The sequence below is a fragment of the Leptosomus discolor genome, chromosome 7 (genome assembly GCF_034619465.1).
Source record: "Leptosomus discolor isolate bLepDis1 chromosome 7, bLepDis1.hap2, whole genome shotgun sequence".
Classification (NCBI taxonomy): domain Eukaryota; kingdom Metazoa; phylum Chordata; class Aves; order Leptosomiformes; family Leptosomidae; genus Leptosomus; species Leptosomus discolor.
The window spans coordinates 52,818,392-52,844,641 of record NC_141397.1 but is presented as its reverse complement, the minus strand read 5'-3'; the positions used below and the strand labels follow the sequence as shown (position 1 = coordinate 52,844,641).

Below are 26,250 nucleotides of genomic sequence, written 5' to 3'. Positions count from 1 at the left end.
TAATAGGAGGTCTGTTTTTCCAGCGTGCATGAATTCAGTAGCTGAGGCTGTGGTACTCATTTAACTTCTGGTTATAGCTGGGTGAAAGTTTTATTATGCATTCAGTTGTTCTGGGTCTGCAGTGTTTGGCAGAGGAGATGGGCAGGATTAGCATATTTCATGCTCTTGGCTCCAAAATGCAACTGAGCAAGCAGGTCTGCCTCCTCCCATCCCTTAAATCCCTAGCACTTGTCCTCTGCGAGCTGCCATGGAGGTTGTACCAAGGCAAAAAAAATTGCTCAAAAACCTATGTTTGGCAGAGAGGAGCTTCCAGACTCACGTTGATGCCTTCTGCAGAGATGTTGCTGTAGTTACTGACGAGTTTTTGGACTGGGATAAGAGGGGGCAGAGTCTGTTTTGCCCTGATTCCTGGGGATGCAGGGAGGTGGAGCGGGGGGAGCCTTCTTCTATTTGCAGTACTAGGACATTGGCCATCACCCATCGTTGCTGTCCAAGTAATGATCCCATCTGAGTGGTGTGTTGCAGACAGCATTGTGTTTGCTGTGACCACGGGCCTTTGTTTAATCTTTAATTTCCTGTGGCCGTGAGCAACGTCAGAGGGTGTGTGCGTGCCAGGCCGGAGTTGGAGATGGCTGCTGCAAGGAGCAGGAGAGGCCAGTTGTGCTCCCTCTGGGCACAAGGAAAACCTGCTTGGAGAAGCAGTGTGACGTGCCATGGGGCTGTGTGGAACTTCTCTGTTTTGCTGGAATAAGCTTTCTTCTCCTTGCTCAGAGACATCCAGTTCACATGAATGTGGTGATTTATAGGATGAAGCAACACGTTCTCTCCTTGCTTCCTCGTCCCTTTCCCAGAGTGTCCCCAGCTGGCCGGCTTCCCCCTCGCTCGCTGGTGCTCTCTGCATAGCCTGGTTTGAAGGCTGAAGGACTGAGGAAGGAGGCCGATCTGTTGGTAAAACTGCCTTAAGACTCAAGAAGCTTAGATGTGGTTTCTGGTGTGGCACTTGCTGCTGTCTTGTCCTTTTGTCTTTCTCCAAAAAGGCGATAAAGATATTTGTCACTCTTTGCTGGAACAAAGGGCATTTGCTGGGCTTTTCCATTGGGAAAGCAGGGCTGCCATCTCCCTGGAGACTGCTGTGTGTCAGGGATGCTCTGTGGTCACCTTACAGTGCTGGCTTTTCTATGGGACACATAGTAGGACCTTGGGGAAGTCCCTTGATACTTCATTTATACTTCTGTTTTAAAAATAGAAATTGGAGCCTTCCCACTGTTTTTTTTCCTCAGTACATGAAAAGATACTACACAGCTTGAGTGAGTGCTATATGGCCTTGGCACTATATGGCAGCAAGGAGAGACTTTTAGGAGGGCTGGAAAGAAGCAGGAGAGTGCAGCATCACAGTGTATGTGTAAGAGATGCAAGACAGAGCTGTTGTGAACCTCGCATTAAGCAAAGGAGACTAGTTGAAAGCACCTCATAAAATCTACCCTCTAACCCTGGGCACCTTGTGAATTAAGCTTGCCAGAAGTGTTACTTTCCTTGGGGAGAAAGGTGTGGATGAAAGCCTGCTCAGAAGCCTGGCACAGCCCTTCTGCCCCTGCCTGAGGATTTTGTGTCAGGCTCTGGAAGCTCAACTGATGATTATTTTAATTGCACACCAACCCACAGTGCCACCATGATGCTCTGTCAGACGAATAAAAATAGTGAGATCTCTGACTCAGGCCTGGGTTGGTAGGGATTTGGTCTGCACTCTCGACAGCCCTGTCTGCGGTGAGTGCTGTTCAGGACAGAAAGTTGAAGAGGGTTTGCAAAGTGAGTCACTCTTCTTCACTTCTCTTTTCAAAGGAGGTGTAAAAAGGTGCGTGCAGTAAGACTTTGAATTCCTGTGTGCCTATGGGTATGGTTTGTTCTTTTCCCAGCCCTTCTGCTTAACCAGGACTTGGCGGCTGGAGGAATCTGCTTAAGAGGAAACATTATGTTGGCTCAATATGTGGTATTCAGTAAGTGATGACAAAGGGGAAGGGGACATAAATGAGCAAATACTTGAAGAGCACTGAGAGACAGGCATACCTTAAGGATGCTGACAGGGTTGACCCCAGAAGTAATGGCACAAAAAGGAGGAAGGAAGTTTATGCAAACAGGAATATTTCCTGGCAGCGAGAGGTGGTGGGTTTTTTGTGGTTTGCTGTTTGTTTTTTTTTTCTTTCTGCAGAAGCCTCTCCAAAAGACATGGTGCATACAGCTTTGGCCCTTTATAGCCAGATGGGACAAGAAGCTGCAGCATGCACCAACAGGGAAAGTTCCTCGCAGAGGGACTGTCCCCACCGACCTGGCCTGTGGGTTGGGGAAGCACCGTCCTGGCTTAGCACAGCCTTCCCTTGAATGGATGGAAAGCTTTTCCCCCTCTGCATGGCAGAACATCTTTGCACTATAAAAGCACCTGAACTTATCATATATGTCTGTTATGGATATGGCAAACATTACTTGTGGGATCCTGCTGGGAAGAAATTTTTTCTTCTTCTGTTCTGAAGTTAGTTTTATTATTGGGGTGCCAGCTAATGGGATGGGAAGAGGATTTATGTCCTAAATTCACCAGCACCTCCTGGAGCCTTTGTTGGTGCTGCTGGGGGGCCGAGGTGAAGCAGTGGAGCACAGCAGGGAAAAAGACCTGGGAACTTTATAAGCTGCCAGGGTGTTGGCTGTTTCTGTGGCACACAGAGAGCTCTGCTGTTCATAGGGCTGTGCTCTCCTGCAGGCGATTTGGTCGGCGCCAGGTTTCCGAAGGAAGTTGGTGTTGGGAAGAGGATGGGCTCTGCTGCTTACTTGCAGCACTGGAGAGAATGGGTCCTTGGCTGCGGCTGCCCAGCCCTTTCTGCATTCCTCACATCCCTGATATGAGGTGGAAAAGGCAGGTTTGCCTCCAGCTTCACTTATGGTGCTTGATGCTTCTTGCCCCCTTATACCACTGTTTTAAATGTGTACTCGCTCTAAGGGCAGCATGCCAACAGGGCTGTGACAGGAAGGGGAATGTGTGTTGTTAGTGCTGCAACGTGATTTGTGACTCTTTTGTAGATGGATGTGAAGGTTTGACTGATCTGGGGCCAGCTTTGGTACTGTGTGTTCTTCAGAGCTGACTAATAAACCTGGAGAACTTAAACGTGGGAAGTGAGACGGGAGAGGAGAGAGCACCCGTAAGGAGCTGCTGGAGCAAAGGGGTTTTGAAGCAAAGCAGAGCATCCTTGGTTGGTTAGGTAGAGTTAGTTCTTGAAGCATATTTGCAGGGCTGGCAGCAGCTGAACCGGTGGCAGACAGGAGTCCTTGCAGCCTACCAACCACCTTTCTAGGAAAAAGGAAGCTGATAAGAATCTGTGCAAGAATCTGAGCCAATTGCAGGATCAGTTCAGACACCTCCAGCTTTGAATACAGCAGCTGGCCAGGTTTCCAGCAAGCCTGGGAGGCTGCCCTGAGGCCCATTCTGCTGGAGTTTTCCTCCTTTTGGTGTATGAGCTGGATGAATAAAACCCGGCTTGTTTGCATGTGTGCTGATGCTGTGGTCTGTCCTTCCAGCTGGAGCTCTGGTTTAGCGACAAGCCTCAGGACAGTCTAAGACTTGGCTCTAGTCACCCAAATGCTGAAAAGAAAGTGGCATCTCTGAGGGAGTCTTCTGCTTGTTATCTCCAGAGATGCTTGTTCCTCCAAATGACTGCACGTCCCTGTGGTGTAAAACCACACGTGGTGTTTTAAGAAGAACTGGAACCTTTTTTTGGTACTTGGCACCTTCTGTGTGGGCGTCAGGCTTTCAGAAGTCAGCCTTGCGTAAACAGTCACCAAACTGAGTTAGTGCATGAACTTGGACCAGAGGGGCATTCAGAGCTCTCTTTCTGAATCCTCTGTCCCTTGTATTTTGCTGCATTATGTTTTAGGATTAAGCTGGAGGAGAAGCCTGGGAGAGATGACATGTTGAATTATCTCTGCTCCCAGCTGCCTGCCTGCCTGCCTCTCTGGAGTTGCTGCGTGAGCTTATTCACCACAGCCTGAAACTGAGGGCTTAGAAATGCTAGTGAAGCATCTGAGATGCAGGATGCCATGGTTCCTGAAAGGCACCCTGAACCACAAAGTGGACCTGCCAGCTCTCTGCAGAGGAACTACTGAGCTGAGCAAGGGATTTAGACTTGCATTTAGCAGCGAACAGAAGTTCTGCCTATCTGGGAAATTCAGCATGTCCTTCCAAGAGTTTTGTGTAGTATAAAATTGCCTAAAATGTTGAAATAAACAGATCAAAGCAAAATACGGTGATCACCATTGAGATGGGTCTGGGGAAAGGGAGCATATATAGTGCAAATCTCTTGAGATGCAGGCTCCATGCCTGAGAAGTTTTCTGAGTGGGTGGCTGTGAGTTGTGCATGAAAGGAGATTGTTTTTCTTTTCTCCCTCCCTTACACCAGTTCAAATGAGTGGTGTTTGGCTTAAAACTAAATCTGCCATGACATCCTGTCTGTAAAAGAAGCAAAAAAGCCTCCAGGAAAGGGTAGTGTCATATGATCCATGGGACACTGTAACTGTAAAACCTGTCTTCAGCAGTAGTGCTCATGGGGACATCTGTGTGAGTCAGGGATTTTAACCTCTCCTAGCAGAAGGTAATTCTTGCCCTGCTCTCCACTGACATGTGTGGTGGTTTGCCCTTGGGCAAAGCAAGGGTGAAACACAGCTGTTGGAGGCAGTATTGTTTGTTTTGCTGTGATCCGTGGTTGGGAGCCAGTGGTGAAAGTTGACTCCGAGGAAAACTTCTCCCTGTCTTTATTGTTGATTGTTCATTTTGCACGTGGTGTTAGGTGGGTCAACTGAAGCTGTGTCAGATGCTGGGGAGGATGACTGCAGAAGCAACTTTTGTTCTCATTGGTGATTAAGACTAACTTCCTCCACGCACAGACCCAGTTATGCCTCAGATATTGTCAGTGAGTGTGTGTTTGGCTGCCTGGGGTCTACTGCTTGGCTGTGGTGTCAAACTAGCCAAACCACCCCTGACCAATATATCTTACCTTGAGGTTTTTATACCCATCTACTTGGATGTTACTGATGGGTCTACAGAGCGATGGCTGAGCTCACTGGTGATCTTTTGTGTCTAGGCGCTCCTCTACAGGCTGATGGACACTGGGGTGCCCAAGAAAGAACTACGGAGATCATAGAATCATTAGGTTGGAATAGACCTTTGAGATCATAAAGTCCAACTGTTGACCTAATACCACCATGGCCACTAAACCATGTCCTGAAGTGTCACATGTACATGCTTTTTGAACACCTCCAGGGATGGTGACTCCACCACTTCCCTGGGCAGCCTGTTCCAATGTTTGACTACTCTTTCAGTAAAGAAATTTTTCATAGTGTCCAGTCTAAACCTCCTCTGGTGCAACTTGAAGCCATTTCCTCTTGTCCTATCACTTCTTACTTTGGAGAAGAGACTGACCCTACAACCTCCTCTCAGGTAGCTGTAGAGAGCAGTAAGGTCTCCCCTCAGCCTCCTCTTATCCAGACTAAACAACCCCAGTTCCCTCAGCCGTTCCTCATAAGACCCGTTCTCTAGACCCCTCAGCAGCTTTGCTGCCCTTCTCTGGACACACTCCAACACCTCAGTGTCCTCCTTATACTGAGGGGCCCAAAACTGCACACAGTAGTTGAGGTGTTCTGAGCCTGGCAGATAATGGCTTGCAGACATAAATGTATCGTGGCTTATATATCTGCTCTCTGCTTTAAAGTGGCAAAATGATGTATGTATTCAGCCCCTCAATGCACAGACATTTCTGGAATAGGAGGCAGCAGCTGTAGCAGCAATGTTTGGTATAGGACTGAGGGGTTTTGGAAAGTTTTTGTGCCTCAGAATACTTCATATTTGGGGACCCAGTTGGACCTGGCAGAAAAGGCTGAATTTGGAAAGCATGGATGCTAGTACTCCTTAAGGTTCAGTGCCATTTTCACGTACGTCTGTATGTCCAAGCTTGAAGTGCTTCAACTGAACATTTTTCTTCTGGAAGTCAAAGACATGGGTCTTTAACATTCTTGAGCTGTGGGTTGTGTTTTAAGCTTGGGGAAATAAGAGCTGCTCTTATTTAGGAAGATTACAGATGGAGTGTTGTAGGATGCAATTATCCAATGATGAAAAAGATGGAAGCTTTCTGTAATAACGGTAGAATGATAAATTTTATCAAATTTTGTGGTCGGGGCATGCTGTAGGATGATATTTTTCTGAGGTTACTTGTGATGCTGGTTTTTTTGGTTTGTTTTTTTTTATTTTCAATCTTGGGTATCTCCAGCTTCCTGTTTATACTGTACAAGCACATAACCTTCTGCTTTGGGGTGTTCAGCAGATGCTCTCTCAGCTTCAGTACAGTTTGAAGGGGTCTACAGAGGTGAGAATGCCAAATTAGTAGCCTCAGAGAAGGCATTTTGTGAATGCTGCTGATTTTTGTTTCAAGGCAGGTTAAAAAATAGCCTTACACGCTGAGGATTTAGTTCCAAAATATATATATAATCTTCCTTTTTAAAGCTTTGTTGGGTAGGTGAGAGCTTATTGTTGGAGGATAGTGCAGACAGAGCACAAACCTCTCATGGCCTCGACTTCAAGGTGTTAGCTTAGAGCAGAGAGGGTAACCTCCTTCCCAAATCCCAAGCTGTTCTTAGCTTCCAGGCCAAGACTGCCGATTAAAAAAAACCCCATAGTTCTGTGGCAATATTTTTTTACTTTGCATCTTTACAGTTTTAAGAGTTAGACTGGGATCCCTCAGTTTGGTTCCCCATGGGGCTGCGCAGTCTCCTTGTGCTGCCCTGTAGCTCCTGGCTGCCTGAGATGCTCTGATGCTGTGGCTGAAAGGCAGAAATCCTTCACTTCCCAAGGCTGCCTAGCCCCACTCTCTGCCTGAGAGCCACCTTCTCCTTGCGTGAGTTTTCTGATGTCTTTGGCACTGCCAGCGCCTGGTGAACAAGGCCCTAGGAATGCTTTCCGTGTAGCTGCAGCAGCCGAGGCGTGTCCTGGCCAGCCTCCGTTGGCACTCGTGCGTGGGAGCAGGAGCTCAGGAATCTCCTGGTGTGATGGGAGAGGCAGAGCAGAAACGAGAAACGCGGAGGTTGGGCCATGTATCGAGCAGAGCAGCTTTGCTGGGGGTGAGAAGGAAATGTCCCAGTTGCATGTTTCCTCTGCAAACTGCCCTCTGGGTAGCCTCTCACCTCCAGTTCGGTGGCTGCTTGGTCACGTTGGCTTTGTTTCAAGGAAACAATCTGCAGATTTTGGAGGGCTTGCCTGGCTTGGAGTGGCCTGGCCAGTCCCTGCTGGTAAGAATCTCTGTGAGGTCCCAGCCTACTTTTTATTGTGCAGGGATCTTCGTAACTCAGCATCTTCCTGAGACTGCTGGCTTGTAACAGGCTGTACTTGCTGCTTGCCACTTAATTTGTCAGCTCTGTAGGCCCTAAAAAGTGATTTTTAGCTGATGAAACTGGTTTTTTCCTGTGTCACTTGTCTTTCCTCTACCTCCTGTCCTTCAGTTTGGGATTCAAAACCTGCAGATGCTTGAAACTAAGCATGACTCACACCTTCTAGTTTATTTTGTGAATTATCCAGCACATGATGCTGATGGGAAAATGTTGGGAGTGGAGGGGGTGGGGAGCAAGATTTTTTTTAAATTTTTTTTTTTTAAGACCCAAAAGGAAATGCTTGGAGCATGCTTGTGTAGTCCCTGGGTCATTGAACTGGCTGGTGTCCCAGAGCACAGCATATGGGCCATGTAAACCAAGGGGGCCCTTGGGCCCTTCAGTGGATGTCAAAACACAGTCCCAGACTTCAAGCAGAAGCGTGTCAGGGGTGTTTTGCTCTAAGCCTTGCTTGAGAAGCCAGTGCTGTTTGACCTCTTGTAGAGACAGTGCATGTTCATGCAGCATAATCCTGGATGTTACCTACCTTTATGTTGCGCATCTGAGTGTCGCTAGCAACATCTAAGGCTGCCTCGCTCCTCTGTTGTGGTTGCCCCACTCTGAAACAGTTTGGTGTTGGAAATGCTGAGCTATGGAGCAGAGATAATGCTGGAGAAAGCTAGTGAGGCAAGTGGCAGAATATAAAAAGGAAAAGGTGGTTTTGTGAAATTTTGCCAAGTTGTTGTACCGAGGAATGTTCTTATCTCTATGATAAAGGCAGGGCTTACAGCCACGCTTGCAAGAGCCTTGGATTGAGTGATGCTTAGTAAGGCATATTTTCAGGGTGAACTCTTACCCACGGAGGAGACCTGTTCTTAGAGCTTGCAGAGAGACTCTTCAGAATCCCTCGAGCAAGTGAGCTCCCTCTTTCATGCCACTTCATGAATTTTGCAGCCCACCACTGCTGCAAGGGACGATGCTTCTAGCCATGCTTCTGCCCTCATCCTCCCCTGCTGGTACCTTTGCTGGCTGTGGCATCGGCTGGGATTCTGGGTTGGCATTTCTTGCATTGACAGCTGTGCCAGAAGCATATATCCCAGGCCTCCGCCCCGCTGGCCAAGGCAGATTGGCTTAATCAGGGTATGGTAAAGTTGTTGTTAATATTTCATGCTTCACTGGACTTGCCAATTGTAGCTGCTCTGATTGTACCCCTGCTGCTTGTTTGACTGTCTGATGGCTCACAGCCAGGGCCTGGGGATGGGAAGTCAAGTTAATTCACAACAATGAATGTAACATTAATCTTACCTTTCATTTTTCAGGCATACAGTTAGAGAATAAGGAAATAGATTTCTTTCCCCTTAAATATGAAGCCTCTTGGACAGCAGGAACTGTGAGTCTATGCATTGTCATTGGGGCCATCCTATTTCTTAGCACAAACTGAGTGCACGTAATAGAATTATAGAATAGTTTGGGTTGGAATGGACCTTTAAAGGTCACCTAGTCCAGACCCCTGCCATAGGCTGGGACATCTTTAGCTAGATCAGGTTGCTCAGAGCCCAGTCCAACCTGGCCTTCAATGTTTCCAGGGATGGGGCTTCTACCACCTCTCTGGGCAACCTGTTCCAGTGTTTCACCACCTTCATTGTAATAAATTTTCTTCCTTGTGTCTAGTCTAAATCTGCCCTCTTTTAGTTTAAAACAATTGTTCCTTGTCCTATTGCAACAGGCTCTGCTAAAAAGTCTGTCCCCATCTTTCTTATAGGCTCCCTTTAAGTGCTGAAAGGCCACAATAAGGTCTCCCCCAGAGCTTTCTCTTCTCCAGGCTGAACAATCCCAGCTCTCCCAGCCTGTCCTCATGGGGAGGGGCTCCAGCCCCCTCATCATTTTTGTGGCCCTCCTCTGGACTTGCTTCAACAGGCTCATGTCTTCCTTGTGCTGAGGGCTCTAGAGCTGAATTCAATGCTGCAGATGGGGTCTCAGGAGAGGAGAGTAGAGGGGCAGAATCGCCTCCCTCAACGTGCCGGCCACATTTCTTTTGATGCAGCCCAGGATACGGTTGGTGTTCAGGGCTGCAAGCGCACATTGCTGGGTCATGTCAGATTTTTCATACACCAGTATCCCCAAATCCTTCTCCTCAGGGCTGTTCTCAATCCCTTCATCCTCCCTCAGCCTGTATTGATATCAGGGATTGTCCCAACGCAGGTGCAGGACCTTGCGCTTGGCCTTGTTGAACCTCATGAGTTCACACAGGCCTACCTCTCAAGCTTGTCCATGTCCCTCTGGACCTAGTAATGAGTGTGCTGGGACTGCGCTGAGACTGGGTAAGGGATGAGGACTAGCACCAATGAAGCTTCATTTCAGACCATGCCTGGCTAGTCCACATCTCCAGTTATTTTATAGTTGCCTCATTGTTGGATGCATGTCTTCAAGGACAAAGGATTGTCTTCCTTGGTCTCATTTGCAGCTGCGGTCATATTCAACTCAGTGCCATGGGTGCTGGCTCTGGTCTTCAGAGAAAGCTCTGCACTTGCCATCGCCCTCAAACTTGCTAGGAAGTTGCAGGTGTCCCTATCTCTTGCCACCTGGCTGGCTGCCAGTGCTTCGCTGTGTTTGTAATGGGATGTTTTCCTCATCCTTTGCACGTTGTTCTCAGGCTGCTGGGTCTTGGGAATAATGTGCTCAGATGAGATGGAGGCAGCCAGCCCGGCCAAATTTCTGACAGTGACGCAAGGTCGTCTTGAACTGTCTGCCCTGCCAGCAGCTTCAGCAGCACAAAGCAAAGGCTGTGTGCTCGAGCAGTGCACAAATGCATCCAAATGTGTGAGCAAGCCCAAGGCTTGATGCTGCCCCACCAGCCTGCTCTGTGCTGTGTCCTCTGTGAGATGGAGGCACCATGGATCTCAGATGCTTGCGACCTTCCAGTGTGCATATCTTTGATAACCATCCAGCTTCCCTCTTTGTGTACTGGATCTTGATGGGATAATCATCACTGTTTTAAGACCCAGACCCTGTATTCACATCTAGGCCCTGCAACCCTGTGGCTCATCCCAGGGCTTTGTCCCTGTGTGCAGAGACAGGGCAGGCAGTGGCAGGGCACAGCCTCAGGTATAGGTGCTGCATGGCCATGTTAGGGATGGCACTGGATCTGAGCTAGACTGCTTCAGGTCACGAGCTGAGAAGTGCATGTGGTGGTACCGTGGGCCGTGTGTACTTCCTGGCCCAGGCACTGAGCTCCAAGTGGCACAGACCTGTCCTGAAGAGCCAGAACAACCCAGACAGGAGCCTTGGTCCCTGCTTTACGTCTCTGCTTTCAGCTGTGGCCCATAGGAAGTGAGGACCAGAGGAGCAGGTTTTGTTTTCTTTGGTTTTGCTGTTTATTTAACTTTGGAGACCTGTGGACTACTTCCAACAGATGTCTGGAGGAGCAGCTTGAAGAAGCAGGCCCGTCTATACAACACAAGAGTATATGCACTTGGCCTTTTTATTTTGAGTCTATGCTTCCTTTAGAAAGTTTTTAGTGGCCCATCAATCCAGAAGGGTTAAGCAATCATTGCTATATTGTAGGAATGAAACTCACTGGAGGAGATGAGACTTTTTATGGTGTTGGTGCAAGACTGTCAAGGGCAGCAGTGTTCTACCATGGTCCTCCCACTTTCTTGCCTGTATGCCAAGCATGTTTCTGTCAACATGTTTTTTCCCAAACAAATAGAGAATTATGTCTGGGTGTGGGTAGAAATGGAGTAAAAAAACCCAACACCTAAAGCCCTCCTCTGCATGTGTGCCTCCCTGGGGAGGGTGGAGCAAAGGTCTGCCAGCACCGACAGCATCATGACTTGACAAGGCAGAGCTCTTGAATACCGCAGGGATGAGAGCAGTGTATAAGCCTGTGCAGAATGAGTTGAGAAGGGTTGGGATGCAGTTTCACAAGCATTTCTTAGAGCAGCGATCTTTATGCAAAAAATATGCAGCTCTGAAATGTTCATCCTTGTTTCTGTGCTGCCTGTTTTGTCTTGCTAGTACAGCTGTTCAGGCAGCTGTGCAGTGGACTTGGTCAGAGACCTATTGCAGTTAAAAATAACACTTCCCCCACCACTCCCTCCTTTTTTGTGTGGTGACTTTTTTTTTTTTGAACTCAGGAGCAAGTGCTGCTATGCGGTGGTAAAAACACAGCCCTAGATTTGGGGAGACTGTCAGTGACTCTGTATTGGGGTGTCTTTACTTAGCACTGAACTAATAGTAGGTCTCAACCCCCTGAGTTGGATGTGCCCTTCCAGCAGGCCCCATGATGCTGTAAGCAGAAAGTGGTCATTCCACAATCGTGCTATGAAGCTGCAGTAGTATTAGGGACCACAGAAATCGAGTCTCTATGGGCAAGATCCCCTTGCCCTGTCCCATAAAAACATGTGTTCATGACCACCGATCACCCTGAGCATGTCACCTGTGAATAGCATTGCTGCCTGAAACTCAGCTGTGGCTTTTTCAGACCTGTGGCTGAAGGCAGTGTTTCTTCATTTATACACAAATGCCCACTGGAAGTGTTTCAGTGCTACTTAGTGTTTTGTATGTGTTTTCCTTTTTTAAAAGAAGTTGCAATAAAAGAAACCCCAAAAAAACCCTTAATTGCACCATCCGGAATTGTACATGCTTAAAGTGAGTCACTATGGGATCATATAACCTTAATCTTTGTCCTCATCTCCACCCTGCTGCTTGTCGCTTCCTTATGTGTAGCTGTTAGGAGCTTTTTGTCATCTGTAAAACACCCTCCAGTGCAGAAAGACTCAGAACAAAAATTCTGTTGAATATGATAAAGGATAAAGCATTTATCTGACCTCTTAGTACACACAACTATAAACTCTTCTAGGTATTTTGTGAAGATACCTGGGTGCAGAGGAGTATCTTGATGCTTCTCTAGCAGACTGTGTATGTCAGTGCGAGAATAGGGGAGGCTTGTGGGACTGTGGCTTGGGAAGATGCGGCTACCTTCTTATTGCCTTGTATTTTCCACCCTTTGCGGTGATAGAAATGTTTTGCTTTCTCTGACTCTGAATGCTTTCATTAATGGGTTCCTCATAAATTCCCCTTGTAGTTTTTGTACGTTCTGGGGGTTTTGGGGCTATTTTCACTTTCTCTTCTAGGCTGTTGCTGTGCTTTGCTAAAGAGAAACCTTGGTATTCCCCAGAGGTTTTGCCTGTGGAACACAGTGACAATGGTTCATACCTCCCTCTGCAGCTTCAGAAGCACCCTGTAGTTCTCTGCTTTGTGCCATGCGTTTCAAATGGGAGGTACTCCCCCCTTGGGTCCTGTTAAGCTGCTTAGCTTGTGACATTGAGGGGAAAAACAAGTGACAGACTGCTCCGGTGTAAATTTTTCAGTGCCCCTGCCTTAAACTCCCCTTGAAGGAGATGGGAACCCTGTGTATGGCAGGTATGCAGAGCAGGTCCCCATCAGGCAGCTTGGGGGCACAGGTCACAGTTTGTCCTTGGTTCTCTGAGAAGCTGATGTGTACCTACCACCAAAAGGCTGAACCAGATGCTGTGTGCGTGTCCCTGTCCCAATACGTATGATTTGTGTTTTGTTGCCCTGCTGCCTATCATAGCAAGTTAAAAATAAACACTGGTGTTTTTCTACAGTGTGGCTAGAGCATTCCTTTGAAAGTTCAAGTGTGAAAGTGATAGGCATTGGCAAAAATCTACTGCTTTCAGACTGGTGCCAAAGGGAGCTTGTGCCCTTCCTGTTTAGCTTGTGTCCATGTTGTTTTCAGCATCTTTTTAAGCAGCTGTACTTACCCTGCCAGTAACACTGTGGTTGATCCCATATTTGGGTTCTAGGTACAAATCCAGCATCTGCACTTGAAAAAGTCAATGAAGCTTACAAGAGACAGCTTTAAAATGATGTCTGAGCTGATAGGAATGCCTTGCAGCGAAAGCCATGGAGCTCAGTCTGCTCAGCTCCACAGAGGTGACAGGGTGCATGTGCCTTTGTGCAGAGAAAATACTATTTTCAGACTCTTTAATCTGGCAAAGAAAGTCATAGTAAGCACAAATGCCTGCCCTTGGGTTTAGCTAAACACAGTTAGTGTGGGAATTGGTATGAATCTGGGTGGAATACAGAGGTCTGTACACAAGGTCTGATCCCATGGTGGTGTGGGCAATTCTAGTCTTAAACTAAAGAACTGGAGGTGGAGAGTGGAGAAGGCTTCTTATGCAAACAGGGATGAAGAAGTAAGTGCGTGCAAAAGTAGCCGCAAGTGCAGGAGGGGGAAAAAACCCACAAGTCCAGACCTTGGCTAGTAGAAAGTGTGTCGGAAGTCTCTGTGTATGTGTGCTCCCCCAATGCCCATAGCTCTCTTGATTCTTTTGGTTTTTTGCTCCTGATGCTAATTCTCTTGGCTTTGTTTCCTTGTCCAGTGTGTCGAGACTTTGCTGTTCTGGAAGATCATACCTTGGCCCATAACTTACAGGAGCAAGAGAGTAAGTAGCCATGATCTTTGGAACAAACTGAAGCAAACTTGTATCAACAAGTGTCCCAAATCTGTCTAATCTTTTGCCAAGTTGTTATTTAATTTTTATTCTTTTTAATGGAATATGGATTATTATTACTGTCTTCACTGTCCTGTAACACTGCTCTGCATTCTGCCCCAGCTCACATTGTACCCTAGAGATAGTTTCATTTCATGTTTCAATTTTGTGCTCTCCTTTAGAGTTGAGTTTGCTTATGCTGTTTATGACAAAATAGCATGTAGGAGTGCACTTGAGATTTTGTTGCTCTGCAAGGTTTTTAGAAATGACTAGCAATTTTGGGAACTTCACGTTTTGTAGGCTGACCTGAGGTGCAACCAGAAGAGTTCTGTTTGTTTGCTTATTTCAGAATTGCTAGTGCCTACCTTATAAAAGGAGGTTTCCTTTTAAGGCATTTTGAGGTAAAGCAGCTGTACAAGGGTTTGAAAAGGAGGGGGGGAAAAAGGCACAGCCAGGAACTTCAAAGTGACTGGTGATTTTTTTTTTTTTCTTCTTTTACATGCTTATCTGTTACTTTGAGTATGTTTGCATTGCAGTTTCAGGTGTGGTGGCCCTTCTAATCTGCTTTGCTGGGTGCCAAGACCATCGGTATCTACCAGTACTAGGTGCTAATACCATTCCAGCTACTCTGCCAAGTGTGCAGCTTGCACTGAAGTTGTGCCCTTGCTGCTGGAACCTGAGACCACTGAATTAAAGATGGATCTCAGCTGCAGCTCATGTAGCCATCTTTTCTTGCAGACAGTATCCATGTATGGTGAAGGGCTTGCTGTGGTATTCTGATATTCAGTTGCTCTGTTGCTAAATATAAAGAAAGTGAGATTCTGGAACTGATTATGTTGAGAGCAAGAGAAGTTTTCTCCTCTAGAGGTTCTTGAGAACAAATTAGGGAAGCATCCATCAGAAGTGGTTTAGGTTCAGCTCATCCTCACTGGCTTCTGGTGGTCCCTTCCAGGCCCACTTTATTAATCTAGGGTAATTTCCTATGGCCAGAAAAATGGAATTCAAAGCCAAAGAAACATTTCCTATAAACCTGCATGCAATTAAGATATGCAGATCTTGTTTTGGTAGCAGACAATATACAGCCCCCTCAGTGCTGAAACAAGGCAATCTCAAGCTGCTAGTGTAATTTCAATTCAGGACTTCCCCACCTTTAGAGATATTACATGATATTTCTCTGTCAAGAGCTGTCTTCCTTTCTGGCCTGGAATCTCCCTCCCACTTGCTTTGTCTTGTTCACACCGTGAAGTTCCTCAGGCTAATTTGGGGGTTCTTGTCTGTGTTTATTTCCAGTTGAGCATCACTTGGCAACAAATGTTCAGCGTAATCGTCTGGTGCAACATGACTTGCAGGTGGCCAAGCAACTGCAAGAAGAGGAGGATCTGAAAGCACGTGCTCAAATCCAAAAGCACCGGAAAGACTTGTGAGTTTGGGATGGAGCTGTTGAAATGCTTGGTCTGTTTGGTCAGAGCACTGAAGTCAGCTGCTTTGGTTTGAGTTGATTGACAGTATGTTGGGTTCAGATTGATCAGCCTTTTGCTTTTGTTTCCTTTTTTCTTTGGCTATCCATTGCTGTAAAAGTATTGATATTAGGCTCTGGCACAGAGTAATGAGAACAGGGCAGGAGCAGGTGGTCCTGGGGCCCATCCTGGCTCAGATTCTGTTGTCTGGCCATAGGAAGGAGCCTTCGTGTTCTGCTGCCTGTTGCCAAAGTAGGATAACTTGGCCACTTGCGTTGGCCTTGTCCCTGGCTAAAGTCTGAGGAATACGCAGAAATACAGAGTGTTACAGTGAATTCTCTCTTGTGGAAATTGCAGATATTAGCATGTTTGTTGTGTGTTGATGAGTGAGTGCTTTTGAGGAGCTGGGCACAATGCTTTTTGGTGTCCTGCTGCACTGAATACCTGAAAGCCCCTGCTTGCGCTTGCAGATATTCCAGTGTGAAGTGACCTGGGAAGAGGAGCTGCTGCCCCAGAATCAATTGGTAGAGATGAGTGTTGGAGGACAGGCCTTCTCTTGCAGTCACTCACTTCTGCAGCAGCTGTGGGAGGATGTTTAATGAGTGATCCAGTTTGCTCTGCAGGTTTGCTGAGGCTACACACACCAGATCAAATCCTGTGGCCTGTGATTTGGCTTTCTGTGTGCCGTGGCTCTTAGGCTGTGGAACTGGTGTAGAAATGCAACGTGGCAGTGCAGAGCAAAACAAACTGTGCTTTCCAATCCAGAGTTGACATAGGTACTTTTCTTTTTTGCTGGTGTTTTTTGTGTTTTGTTCCTCTGCTTAGTCTCTTGCAATGCATGAGATGTGACAGGGCTCAGTCAGATCACAATGATGAGAGATGGCAGGATGGGTCTCCCTGCCAATGCAGGGTCTGCAAGGCAGGATGCGTCTCCCAGCAGCTGTGCTGCCTCCTGGCTTGTGTCATGCTCTGTGGTGCCACTCACCAGGTACAGTTGGTGGTGGATCACAGACCCTGGGTGGCTCATCTGGCAGAGACAGAGATGGAGCAGAAGAGCTCTGTGTTGCAGATGTGTCAGATACGGGACCAGCTTCAAAGGAGCTGCTCATAAAAGCTTTGAAGCTGGGGCATGACAAATCAGCCACTGTTTTCAATGTTCCCAGAATACTCAGGCAGCACTGCGTGGTTACATGTGTATCTCTGAAGTCTGTGCTTTCTTTCAATAGTTTTGTCTTTGTTACCAATTAGAGATGTGAGTGTGTAAATGACAACATAAAAAATTAATTTTGTATGGCAGAGATAATTCCTTTTTGTTACTTGCTGGGAACTGCAAACAATTTTCTTGTTGTAGGACTCTGTAAAATGGGGTTTACAAACTTTGTGAGCCAAGTTACAGGCAGAACTGATGATGCAAAATGTTGTGTCAGCAGCAGTTCTGCTTCTGAAAGCATGAGCTCTTCTGCAAGAATAGTAAAAAAAGTTGGGGGCATCCTGTTGTAATTGGATCTTTTTCTTCCTTAATTCTTTGTGTGTTCCTGCTGTCTCTGTGTGCAAGATCAACATGTTCTGGCAACAGTGATCCTCGCTGTTGTTGCTTTCTTTATTGTCTAGGACAGTTTGACACTGCAGGGTGATGGGAGGAGTAAATGGGCAGAGCTGGGTAGTCTTTAGGAACAGGCAACATAAAGCTCTTCACATTTGTGGGCTTTTTTCTGTCTTTCAAATCCCAGATTGTCTCTGAAAGACTTTGTGAAGATAAATGAGAGAATAGAAATAACTTTTCTTCTCCTTTTAAGAATTCAAGGGAGCATCAAACCTTGTTTTCATGCTGCTTTAAAAGCATCTCTCACATCTAGCTGAGCAGCCTGCACGCTGCCAAGCATAGTAGCAAGGTTGCTAAAATAACTGTTGGAAACACTGTGAAAATATGCTCTTTCCTCATTTTGCTCCCAGTGCTGTGATGGTTCTGTTACACTAATGTGAACAGTTCCTTTGAATGGTTCTCTTATACCCTTTCATTATTATTTTTTTTTTCTCCTCATCTGGCAACAATTAGTTGCTAGAGCCAATGTGAATGGGAGCTTTCAGATCACACTAACTCTTTTTTTTTTTTTTTTTCTTTCCCCTCTTTTTTCCTAAACTGTCTTAACACTCCTGGCTGCCCAGGCACGAAGGACACTTAGGTGTGATGTTCAGGGATGGGGACGTTTATGTTGCTTTGGCTGATTTCTGGGGACTGATGAGCACTTGAACTCACACTAAAGAAACTGACAGACAAGAAGAGCTGTCAAAGTTCTTTAACCTGTTTTCTTATGCTCAGTCAAATTGAAACACTAGTTTGTATTGATTAACTAATCGTGTCTCAGTATTTAATTACTACTGAGCAATAAAATGCAAAATCTAATCTTCTGTTGCTGTTCAGCGGTTCTTAGAGATTGATAATGGTGTATTCAAGATGCATGTCATCAGGAACAAGAAAATGCTTCTGCTTTTGCATTACTTCTAGTTCTTTGCTGCGAATGGAGAGGCAGTGACCTTGTTGCCTTGGCTCTGAAAGACGATTAGCTGTTTGTCTTCTCTTGGTCTGCAATAACATGTATTTTAAGCATTTAGCAAGTCAGTTGGTGTGGATGAACTTGGCACCTTAGCTCTATTCACAGGTGCTGGGGGAACTGGAGACATGCAATGCCTTGATATGTCTGACCTTTCAACTTATTTTCTACCTGGATTCATGTCCTCTGAGACTGGAGTCATAAGGGATCGGCTGTCTTAGGCCCACTGACAGCCTGCTCCCCAGGATTTGCGTATTCAGCTATTGTTTTGCTGGGGACTGTGGTTCCCTGCTGATGCCAGGTTTGCCAAGGTCCCTTTTTATATGGCAGTTCAAGAACTAGATTTGCTGCTGTGTGAGCTCTTGTGCCTTTCAACAGGTCTCTCCCTGGAGTTAAGTGAAATGCACAGGGGCAAACACACAAAATGCCAGGTTTTATTACCTGGTGTCTGAAGATGTTTGACCTATTGATAACTCCAGCCCTACAAACACTGAAATTCATGAGTGCCTTCTTGGATGTCTCTAGACGTGGGTCAGTTTATGGATATGTACAAGTGTTTGCGAGTGTGGTGGTCTGGGAAAGGGAAGGAAATGTCATGTTGTGATACAGACTTGGGGTTCATGTGTGTTTGGGGAAGGGGATACAAATAACATGCAGTATGCAATTGCAGGTATGCTTCCAAGGAGCAGTTGACAGAAATAAAGAAGCTTCTTTTCCAACCTGCTGCATATTCCTTTTCCTTCCTTGTGGCAGATTAGTTGTTTCTTAGTGGCATTTGTCCTCTAAACCCTCTTGTTGCAGTGTCCTTCCTCCCCACCCTAAGCCACATATCCACTCTTTCTGCTTCTCTTATTCTTCTCTACTTTCTATAAAAAAAAGGCACTGTGGTGCCACTGACTGCTCCAGACATGCCACTTTTCTGGTTTGCTACCAGAAGTGCTTGTCTGCATTTCCTATTTTGATTTTCTCTGCTCATGTCCTAGACTTCCTTCCTGTCGCTTGCCTCCAAGTTTGCGGGGTCCTTTGTGCTCAAGCCTAGAACTGGTTGTTCCAGCCCGCACAGCACAACTTTGACATAGCCGAACCTGCTTCTCTTGAACTGTTTGCTTGGCTTCCATAATATGCTCTTGGTAATACTCCCATTACCTATCTGATCGTTATCAGTGTATTCTTCAAAAGACTGTAGTCTAATAGCAAGCTCTGCCTATTGCTGTTCCTATTCTCATCTCCTTCTATGCCTTACCTTTCAGCAGTCTCAGAGATAGCTTAGATTGATTTTGATTGATTGATTTATTTATTTATTTTCCCTGACCTGTTTAGAGCTAGTCTTTGGCTCAATTTCAACAGTGCTGAAAGAGAGAGCTCTTAATCTTTGTTCTCAAATCCTCCAGTCCATTTCTTGGTTGCCCTAAGGAACCCATGGCCATTGTTCCAGCCTGTTTGCCAGGCATCAGAGCCTGTGGCTGAGTGTGGCACAATTCTTGCAGATGCTTTCTGTATGACGTCCCTGAAATATGGCCTTCCTGGTCTGTCCGCACAGACAAAACTCTCATTTCATGTCTCAGTTACTCTGCTATCTCTTTTTCTGTCCCCAGTTAATGCAATATTGTGTTGCTTCTGCATCCGCAATGGACTATTGCTCCCTCACCCCTCGTTTCGATGCATGTCACTTTCTTATCTCCTGGCACCGGTTCTGCTTTTTCTGTGTCTCATCCCACCTCAGTGGCATTTCTCATTCATTACTGAACTGCCACCTCCAGCTTCCACTTGGCCTACCTGCCGCATTTTGCTATCAGCATTTCTGTACTTTCTCCTTGTCTTTCACGTGAAAACCACTTCCCAGAAATGCCTGCATTAACCTAAACCCTGGATTGGACGCCACATGTACAAAAACACCTCAGCAGAATTAGACTGTACAGAGACTCCTATGTGCTACCTTGGCCTGCCCTATCCTGTGCTACCTATCTTCTTTCTTAGCAAACTGCCTATAAATCTGTTTTCTCTTGCTTTATACTCTTAATTGTGAATGTTTTGGGACCTATTTTCTAAAGCTGGCTGGCAGTAAGTACAGGGAGTCCTGGTCCCTAGTGAGGATTCATAGGCTCTGCACTAATACTGAATAATAATTCTTCTGTGTAAATCAGATGGTACTTTATCCCTTTCTCCAGGCTGACTGATGCCTGTGACTTTAGCTTCCTATAATCCTTGTCTCCTTACCTTCTAGAGAACGACAGGACTGTGAAATCGCTCAGGAAATCCAAGTGAAGCTGGTATTTGAAGCGGAGCAGCGCCGCAGGCAAGAGGAAAAAGACGAGGTAACCTTTAAAGCTGCAGGGATAGCAAGGCTATTTGTAGCAGCCCTTTCAGTACAGACATTTCTTGGTCATTAGCCACAGGAGTTGGCTTGCATGGTGCCAGTCCAGGTCCTCACAGATCTTGGTATGCACAGAGATTTTGGGGAGTCCTTTTACGGGAATAAGATACATTCACAGTCCTCATGCTCAAGGGTCACAAGGGTTGTTGATGCCGGTGCCCTTGCTAATGAAGAGGGCAAGTAGTAGGTGGGTCTTGTTGAGGTGTTCATTGCCCTGGTGTAGGAAAGTATAATGGTTTATGTGGTTTGAGATCTTTCTTTCTCAAGTGCAAGAAGACTGGTACTAGTTTGGGGAGAATCCTGGGTCATGATTTCTTGGTCATTGATGGAAGGACTTCAGCAGGAGCCACAGCCTAGCCATCCATCTTTGGCTTCTCCTTTACCTCCCTTCATCCTGGAGGTGGCCCCATTTTTGTTTCCTGAGAAGTCTGAGTAATCTTAAGATAGTCAAGAGGCACCTGGTGGCATTATCTCTGAGAAGAGCTTGAACACAAGGCTGTTTTTCCTGGAAGAGCCTGAAATGAGGATATGTCCTTATCTGACAGATGCATCAATTTGCTTGTGCAAGACTTCATTTTCTTCTTATACCATTAAGTCCAAGCAAGTACTGAAAGGCTGCCCAGGCAGATGTGGAAGGGCTTCCAACAGTAGCTTGTGGCAGTGAGGGTGGGAGGAACACTCTGGCTAAAGGATTTGTGCTATAAATGTGGCCATCTGTCTCAATTTTATCAGGAAGGTGAAGGGGATGCAATACTACTTGTGTTTGCTGTGGGAATTGCTCCTTTCCTTCCTGCTTTATGTAGAGAGCTGCTGGGATGTCAGCAGTCTGTCAACAGCTCTCTGCAACCTGTCAAACAAGCGTGCTGACCATCTTGTGCTGTTGGGAGCAATCTTCAAATGAAAGTGGCTCAGAGCAATAAGGAGAAGTCATAAATACTCTTTCTTTTCCTGCTGGTACATGGGAGATTCCCAAGTGTGGCTGAAGTGTTAACTGTGGACTGAATTAGGCTGCCACTGGGTACCAGGGTGTGGCACTACCACCCATCCTTTCAAGAGGAGTTCTGGAGAGCTTGAATTGGTCCTGCTTCCCTTCCAGGGTTCCCCCCAGTGCTATTTCTTTTGGGCGGACTCCTGTGCTGATGCAGAGCCTGAGCAATGCAAGTCCAGCTGCGCAGTACCCCAGCAGTTTGTCGACTGGCAGAGTGACAAACATCTAAGCCCTTTCTGTAGCCCTTGGCACAGCATCTGTACATGTACCCTGCAGGACATGCGTTCTGTATTACACTGGTGCTGGCCACATGCTGGGCTAGTCTTGTGTTTGACATATGTGAGAGGGTATAGTAGCAGCCCAGCGTATGTGATCGCTCTCTGTTATCAGCAGTGGCCAGCTGTGTTAAGCCAGTGCCCTGCTTGAGGCAGGTCCCATCTGCTGCACAGGGATTTGAAATGAAGTGCTAAGCCTACCTGCTTACAAGTCCAGTTTGTAATAAATGCTTTGTGTGGATTTGCAAGTCCTAAGCTGTCTCAGTCCTGGAGATAACGTTCTTAAGCCCATATATTTATAGACTTACTGTACTTGCTAGAAGAGGTTAACCTTGTCAGGGGAAGGAATATAATTTTTTTTTAATTTTTTTTTTTTTTTGCTGAGGAGCCTGTGGCGTCTCCATGTCCTCCATAAAGCTGGTTACTGAGCAGATCTGATCTGAATCCTGAAATAATAGTTTGTGCTTAAACACCTATCCAATGTCGTCCAGTGCTAGCTTTGCTCTGGAGGGTGTTGGCTCTTGGTTTGCATTTCAGAGATGCCTTTCTTGCCTGCAATGTAGACTTTATATGCATGGCTCTATAAAAGTTCCTGAGGATTAGGGAGGCTTAAATGAATAGCATCCAAAGAGCTAGCATGCCCTACTGGTATCTTCCAGCTTCTCTTCGTAGCTTCAGACTAGCTCCACTGACTCACAAGCTTCTGGGCCGCAAGTGAGTAAGCCCCAGGGAGCTGTTTGCTGTGGCTCGACCTTGTTGATCCATTAGTTATCTCGAAGGAAAACCAATTAGGAAAATGGAGTGCTATTCTCTTTGATGGCGTATCTACCAAAATTGCAACAGAAGATAAACGGCTGTGGTCCCTGCAGTGCTCCTGCCTTGTGTCTAGTCCTCTCTTCCTAATGTCCCTTTCGATTTTCTTTTCCTTCATCCTCTGTCTGTCAAATTGATGCATTTCCCTGCCTGGCGTCCTACAGTCCCTGTAAATTACATCTAGTTTGAAGTGAGTTCATGACTTTGCTCTGAGAACTCCTTCCAGTCAGAAGTGCATCCAGCTGGAGATAGTCTTTGCCTCTGTGTTTTTCTTTTCCTGGTGGAGTCCAGGGGGCAGGTTCAGCACACTGTGAGCGGGTGTGCACTTGTGTGACTTCCAAATCCCTGCTGAAAGGCTGAGGTTGCACATGCAGTCCCTTCTGCCGTGCTTTGGCTATTAGGGATTTGCAGGCTTGTTCCTGTTCCACCTGCAAGTCTGCCACAGGGTTGGAAGCTCAGTGGTGAGGGTGGGTGAGGTTGGATACTGGTTGCTGAGATGGTCCTTTTTGGCAACCACTAAGTTGGAAGCCCCATCCAGCCCAGGGGTTGAATTTGAGATGTTGTTGCCATGTCTGAAAAACTGTTTTTGTAATTGAATAGAGAATTTGAATAAAGGAATCTGGAGATATTTTTAGGAGGAAAATGTAATGTCTGTTTTCTTCCATCTCTGCAGGACATTGCCCGTCTCCTACAACAGAAAGAGCTGCAGGAAGAAAAAAAGCGCAAGAAGCACTACCCAGAATCCCAGGGACACACAGTCTATGAAGATAGCTATTATGCAGAAAATGGAGGTATATTTCTGCTAAAGGATCAAGATCATGGCAGTATTGGTGAATTTGGTGATCTCGCAGCTGTGTTTAGGAGAGTTCCCTTATACTACAGTCCTGCATTCAGCACTGTAGCATTGCATCAGTTTCCAGGGTCAGGATCAGACTTTATTCTAAAATCAGGAAATACTTAAAGGAAAAAAACAAAAACAAAACAAAACAAAAAAACCCCCAAACAAACAAAAAACAAACAAACAAAAACAAAACAAAACAAAAAAAAACACACAAAAAAAACGTCGGAGAAGACAATTTTAGAATTTTTGGTGTCCTAGAAGATGCCCTAAAGGGTAGGGATAAGGTGTGTGGTGTGTGTGTGTGTGTAAGCACACTCATGCATGCATGTTTGAAAAGGGCTTGTGGAAAACGACAGTAGCAGCTGATGGTACTGATAAGCCACAGTTACTTCTGTGTAACACCACAAGCATGTGGGGGAGAAATGAAGACACGGTTCCACACTTGCGTTTGAAGAGAAACAGTTTTGTGTGCTTGTCTGTGATGCTGGCACAGCTACGTGCATAAAGGAATAAATGCTGGTTCATGGAATAGCCTTTCAAAAATAACTTCTTGCAGGTATGTGTCCAAGCATTAAAATTAGCACAGCCGCTTTGAATGACTTACTGAATAACAAGGTCATCTCCACAGAATGTCTCTGCTGTGATCATCATCTGGGACTGCACGTTATGGAAAAGATACGACCCACAGTGCTGTATTGCTTTCTCTTGGTTGGCTTTTATGATTGAATGCAGATCTTCTTTAAATTGGGAGGAGAGAATCAGGGTGTGTTTAATTACGGAACAATCTGGGGATGGCTTTGCTGTGCACTGGTGGTGGTTCTTGTTCTTTCTTCAAAAAAAAACAACCAAACAAACAAACCACATGGTGGGGAAGAGACAAACTGCTTTTGATTAACAGATTGTGAAGATGAAGATCAAACCTCTTATTTCTCATTTTAACATCAATACCACTGGTGACTTTAAATGTCTTTTATTTGAGCTTACACAAAGTATTTTAGTTTCAATTGTGAAGAAGTTCAAGGGTGGCCAACAAAACACAAAGCACAAAGTGCAAAACAGTAACCAAGTGGAAACTTCATGACCACAAGTCCTGCTATGTGTATGGAGCTGGGAAAGTCTTTGATCTTGGAGTCTTATGGCAAATCCACACTTCAGTTTTTCAGAACTAAATGCGACAGGTCCCTGAAAAAATACCGTATAGATAATAGTGTTGCCATGCAGAGATGGTAGGACAGGATGGATTTTCATAACAGAAATCAGCTGACAAAAGCTTGTGACTCTCTGAAGTGAGACTGTGGTGTGGATTTGGAGAGTAGGATATCTTGTGCGTCTAATTTTTCTTCCTGCAATAATGTGTAGTCTCGGAAGTCACGTGGAAGGTGTTTTGCCTGACCATTCATATTAGTGCTGCTCTTGATCCACACTTCTTAAAAGCTAGAAAAGACTAGAGTGGATTTTGATGCCTTGATCATCTAGTCCATTGATCTGGAACCTCTCAAATACTTGGGCACCATTTGATTAGGCTTCAGCATCCTTGGTTTGTATCATCCTCATTACTTGTGAACTTAAATGAAAAAAGGCCCTTGTTTTGTTTGGGTTTCAGTCTGTCTTGAGACTGAATAAAAATTTATCCACGTCCAGGCAGAATGTGGATTAGGGCTATTGCTGCAAAGCTATCTGAGCTCTTAAAAAGTGGAAAAATAAATAGGAAAAAAGGCAGAGTTCCTCCCAGGAGTATCTGTGCCATGAAAAACATTTCTGTATTTGCTCAGTCACTTGCTGCTTGAGAAAATAACACCAGGACTTAGAGTGTTTACACTGCCCCTGCAGAAGGTGCCGCAGGAACTGGCGCCTGCTGAGGAGTTAATAGTCCTGAGATACCCCAAAAGCAAATCCTCTGCTCAGGCTGTCTGGCATTGTTGTGTTACCTGCAGCAATCCTTTCCCATCATGGCAGTGCTCTGCTTTTTTGTGTTCTCCTGCTCTCTGCTTCTGTGTTTATTGATCTTTTCTTAATGACAAAATTGAATTCATTCTTAGACCCTTGTTAGTGTTGTTCAAAAACTGACTCTTGCTTTCAGGCTCTGGTCTCTGTTGTTCAGTAAGTCACTTAGGTTGTTTTATTGGATATTTGTTTTCTGTAAATTGTGAATGATCTAGAGCTGAACAGAAGAACCAACCAGTTAACAGGAACTGCTGTGGCTACTCTTACAGTTCTTACACTTTTGAAAATATACCTGTTCTGGATAAAAGTCACACAGATTTGTTTTCAAGGTGGATTTTCTGTAGACTGTGTTTTTGCTGGCTCTGGAAAAGTTTTTTCTGAATAGAATGACTTGAAGGGAACATTCAGTTTTGTTGTCTTCCCCCTCCTCCCCCCGCCTTTGAAATCTAGATGGTTGTAAGGAAGGCAGAACTATTTATTAAAACAGAATGCAGTTCATGTGCAGTGAAACCTATTTTACATTTTTTAAAAAATACTATAGAAAAACCTCTCAGCAGTGGAGGAGGGAAGTCTTATGCTGCTGGGTTTTTTTAATACATAGTTCTGCTTCAAATCAGCCTCTGCTTCAAGGAATTCTTTTTTTTTTTTCAGAAATATGCCTTCATTCTGAAAAACTGCTGAAGAGAAAAAATAGTTCAGTTCGTAAAATGATTTTTCTTAGCAAATAGGTTGATTGGAAAATAAATTGAGCAGCAGTTTGTATACAGGCAGACTGCTGCATCCTCAGAGCTGTGTCAGTTTTATTACTGAAACTAAAAGCAAAGAAAATTTCCACCTGCTTTCTGGAAAGTACGGAGGAAACAACCCCGCCAAGCTGCTGAGTAAGCGGCTTTCCCAGCTACATTGCTGAGGTCAGGAGCCTGGGTTTTGTGAAGTCTTATCCTGTCCTTAAATTTCCATAGCCCTCTCTGTACTCAGAGCCTAAACTTCTATTTGGGCAATGAGTATGTGCAGGCCCTGAAACTTCTGGGTCTGCAAGAGATCTGTGACAGTCTGTGGTGGAAGACACTTGGATGCCGCAGCTGTCCATCTTGTT

General features: G+C 45.6%; 1 protein-coding gene across 1 annotated transcript in view; it reads left to right on the top strand.

The window, feature by feature from the left end:
- CCDC50 (coiled-coil domain containing 50) overlaps positions 1 to 26,250 on the top strand; it is a 39,644-nt gene that overhangs the window by 4,714 nt on the left and 8,680 nt on the right. Inside the window, exons 3-6 of the mRNA XM_086468322.1 lie at positions 13,800 to 13,862; positions 15,201 to 15,330; positions 20,144 to 20,234; positions 23,043 to 23,160. Coding sequence (XP_086324448.1) covers positions 13,800 to 13,862; positions 15,201 to 15,330; positions 20,144 to 20,234; positions 23,043 to 23,160 — 402 coding nt within the window. The remainder of the gene's footprint in view (positions 1 to 13,799; positions 13,863 to 15,200; positions 15,331 to 20,143; positions 20,235 to 23,042; positions 23,161 to 26,250) is intronic.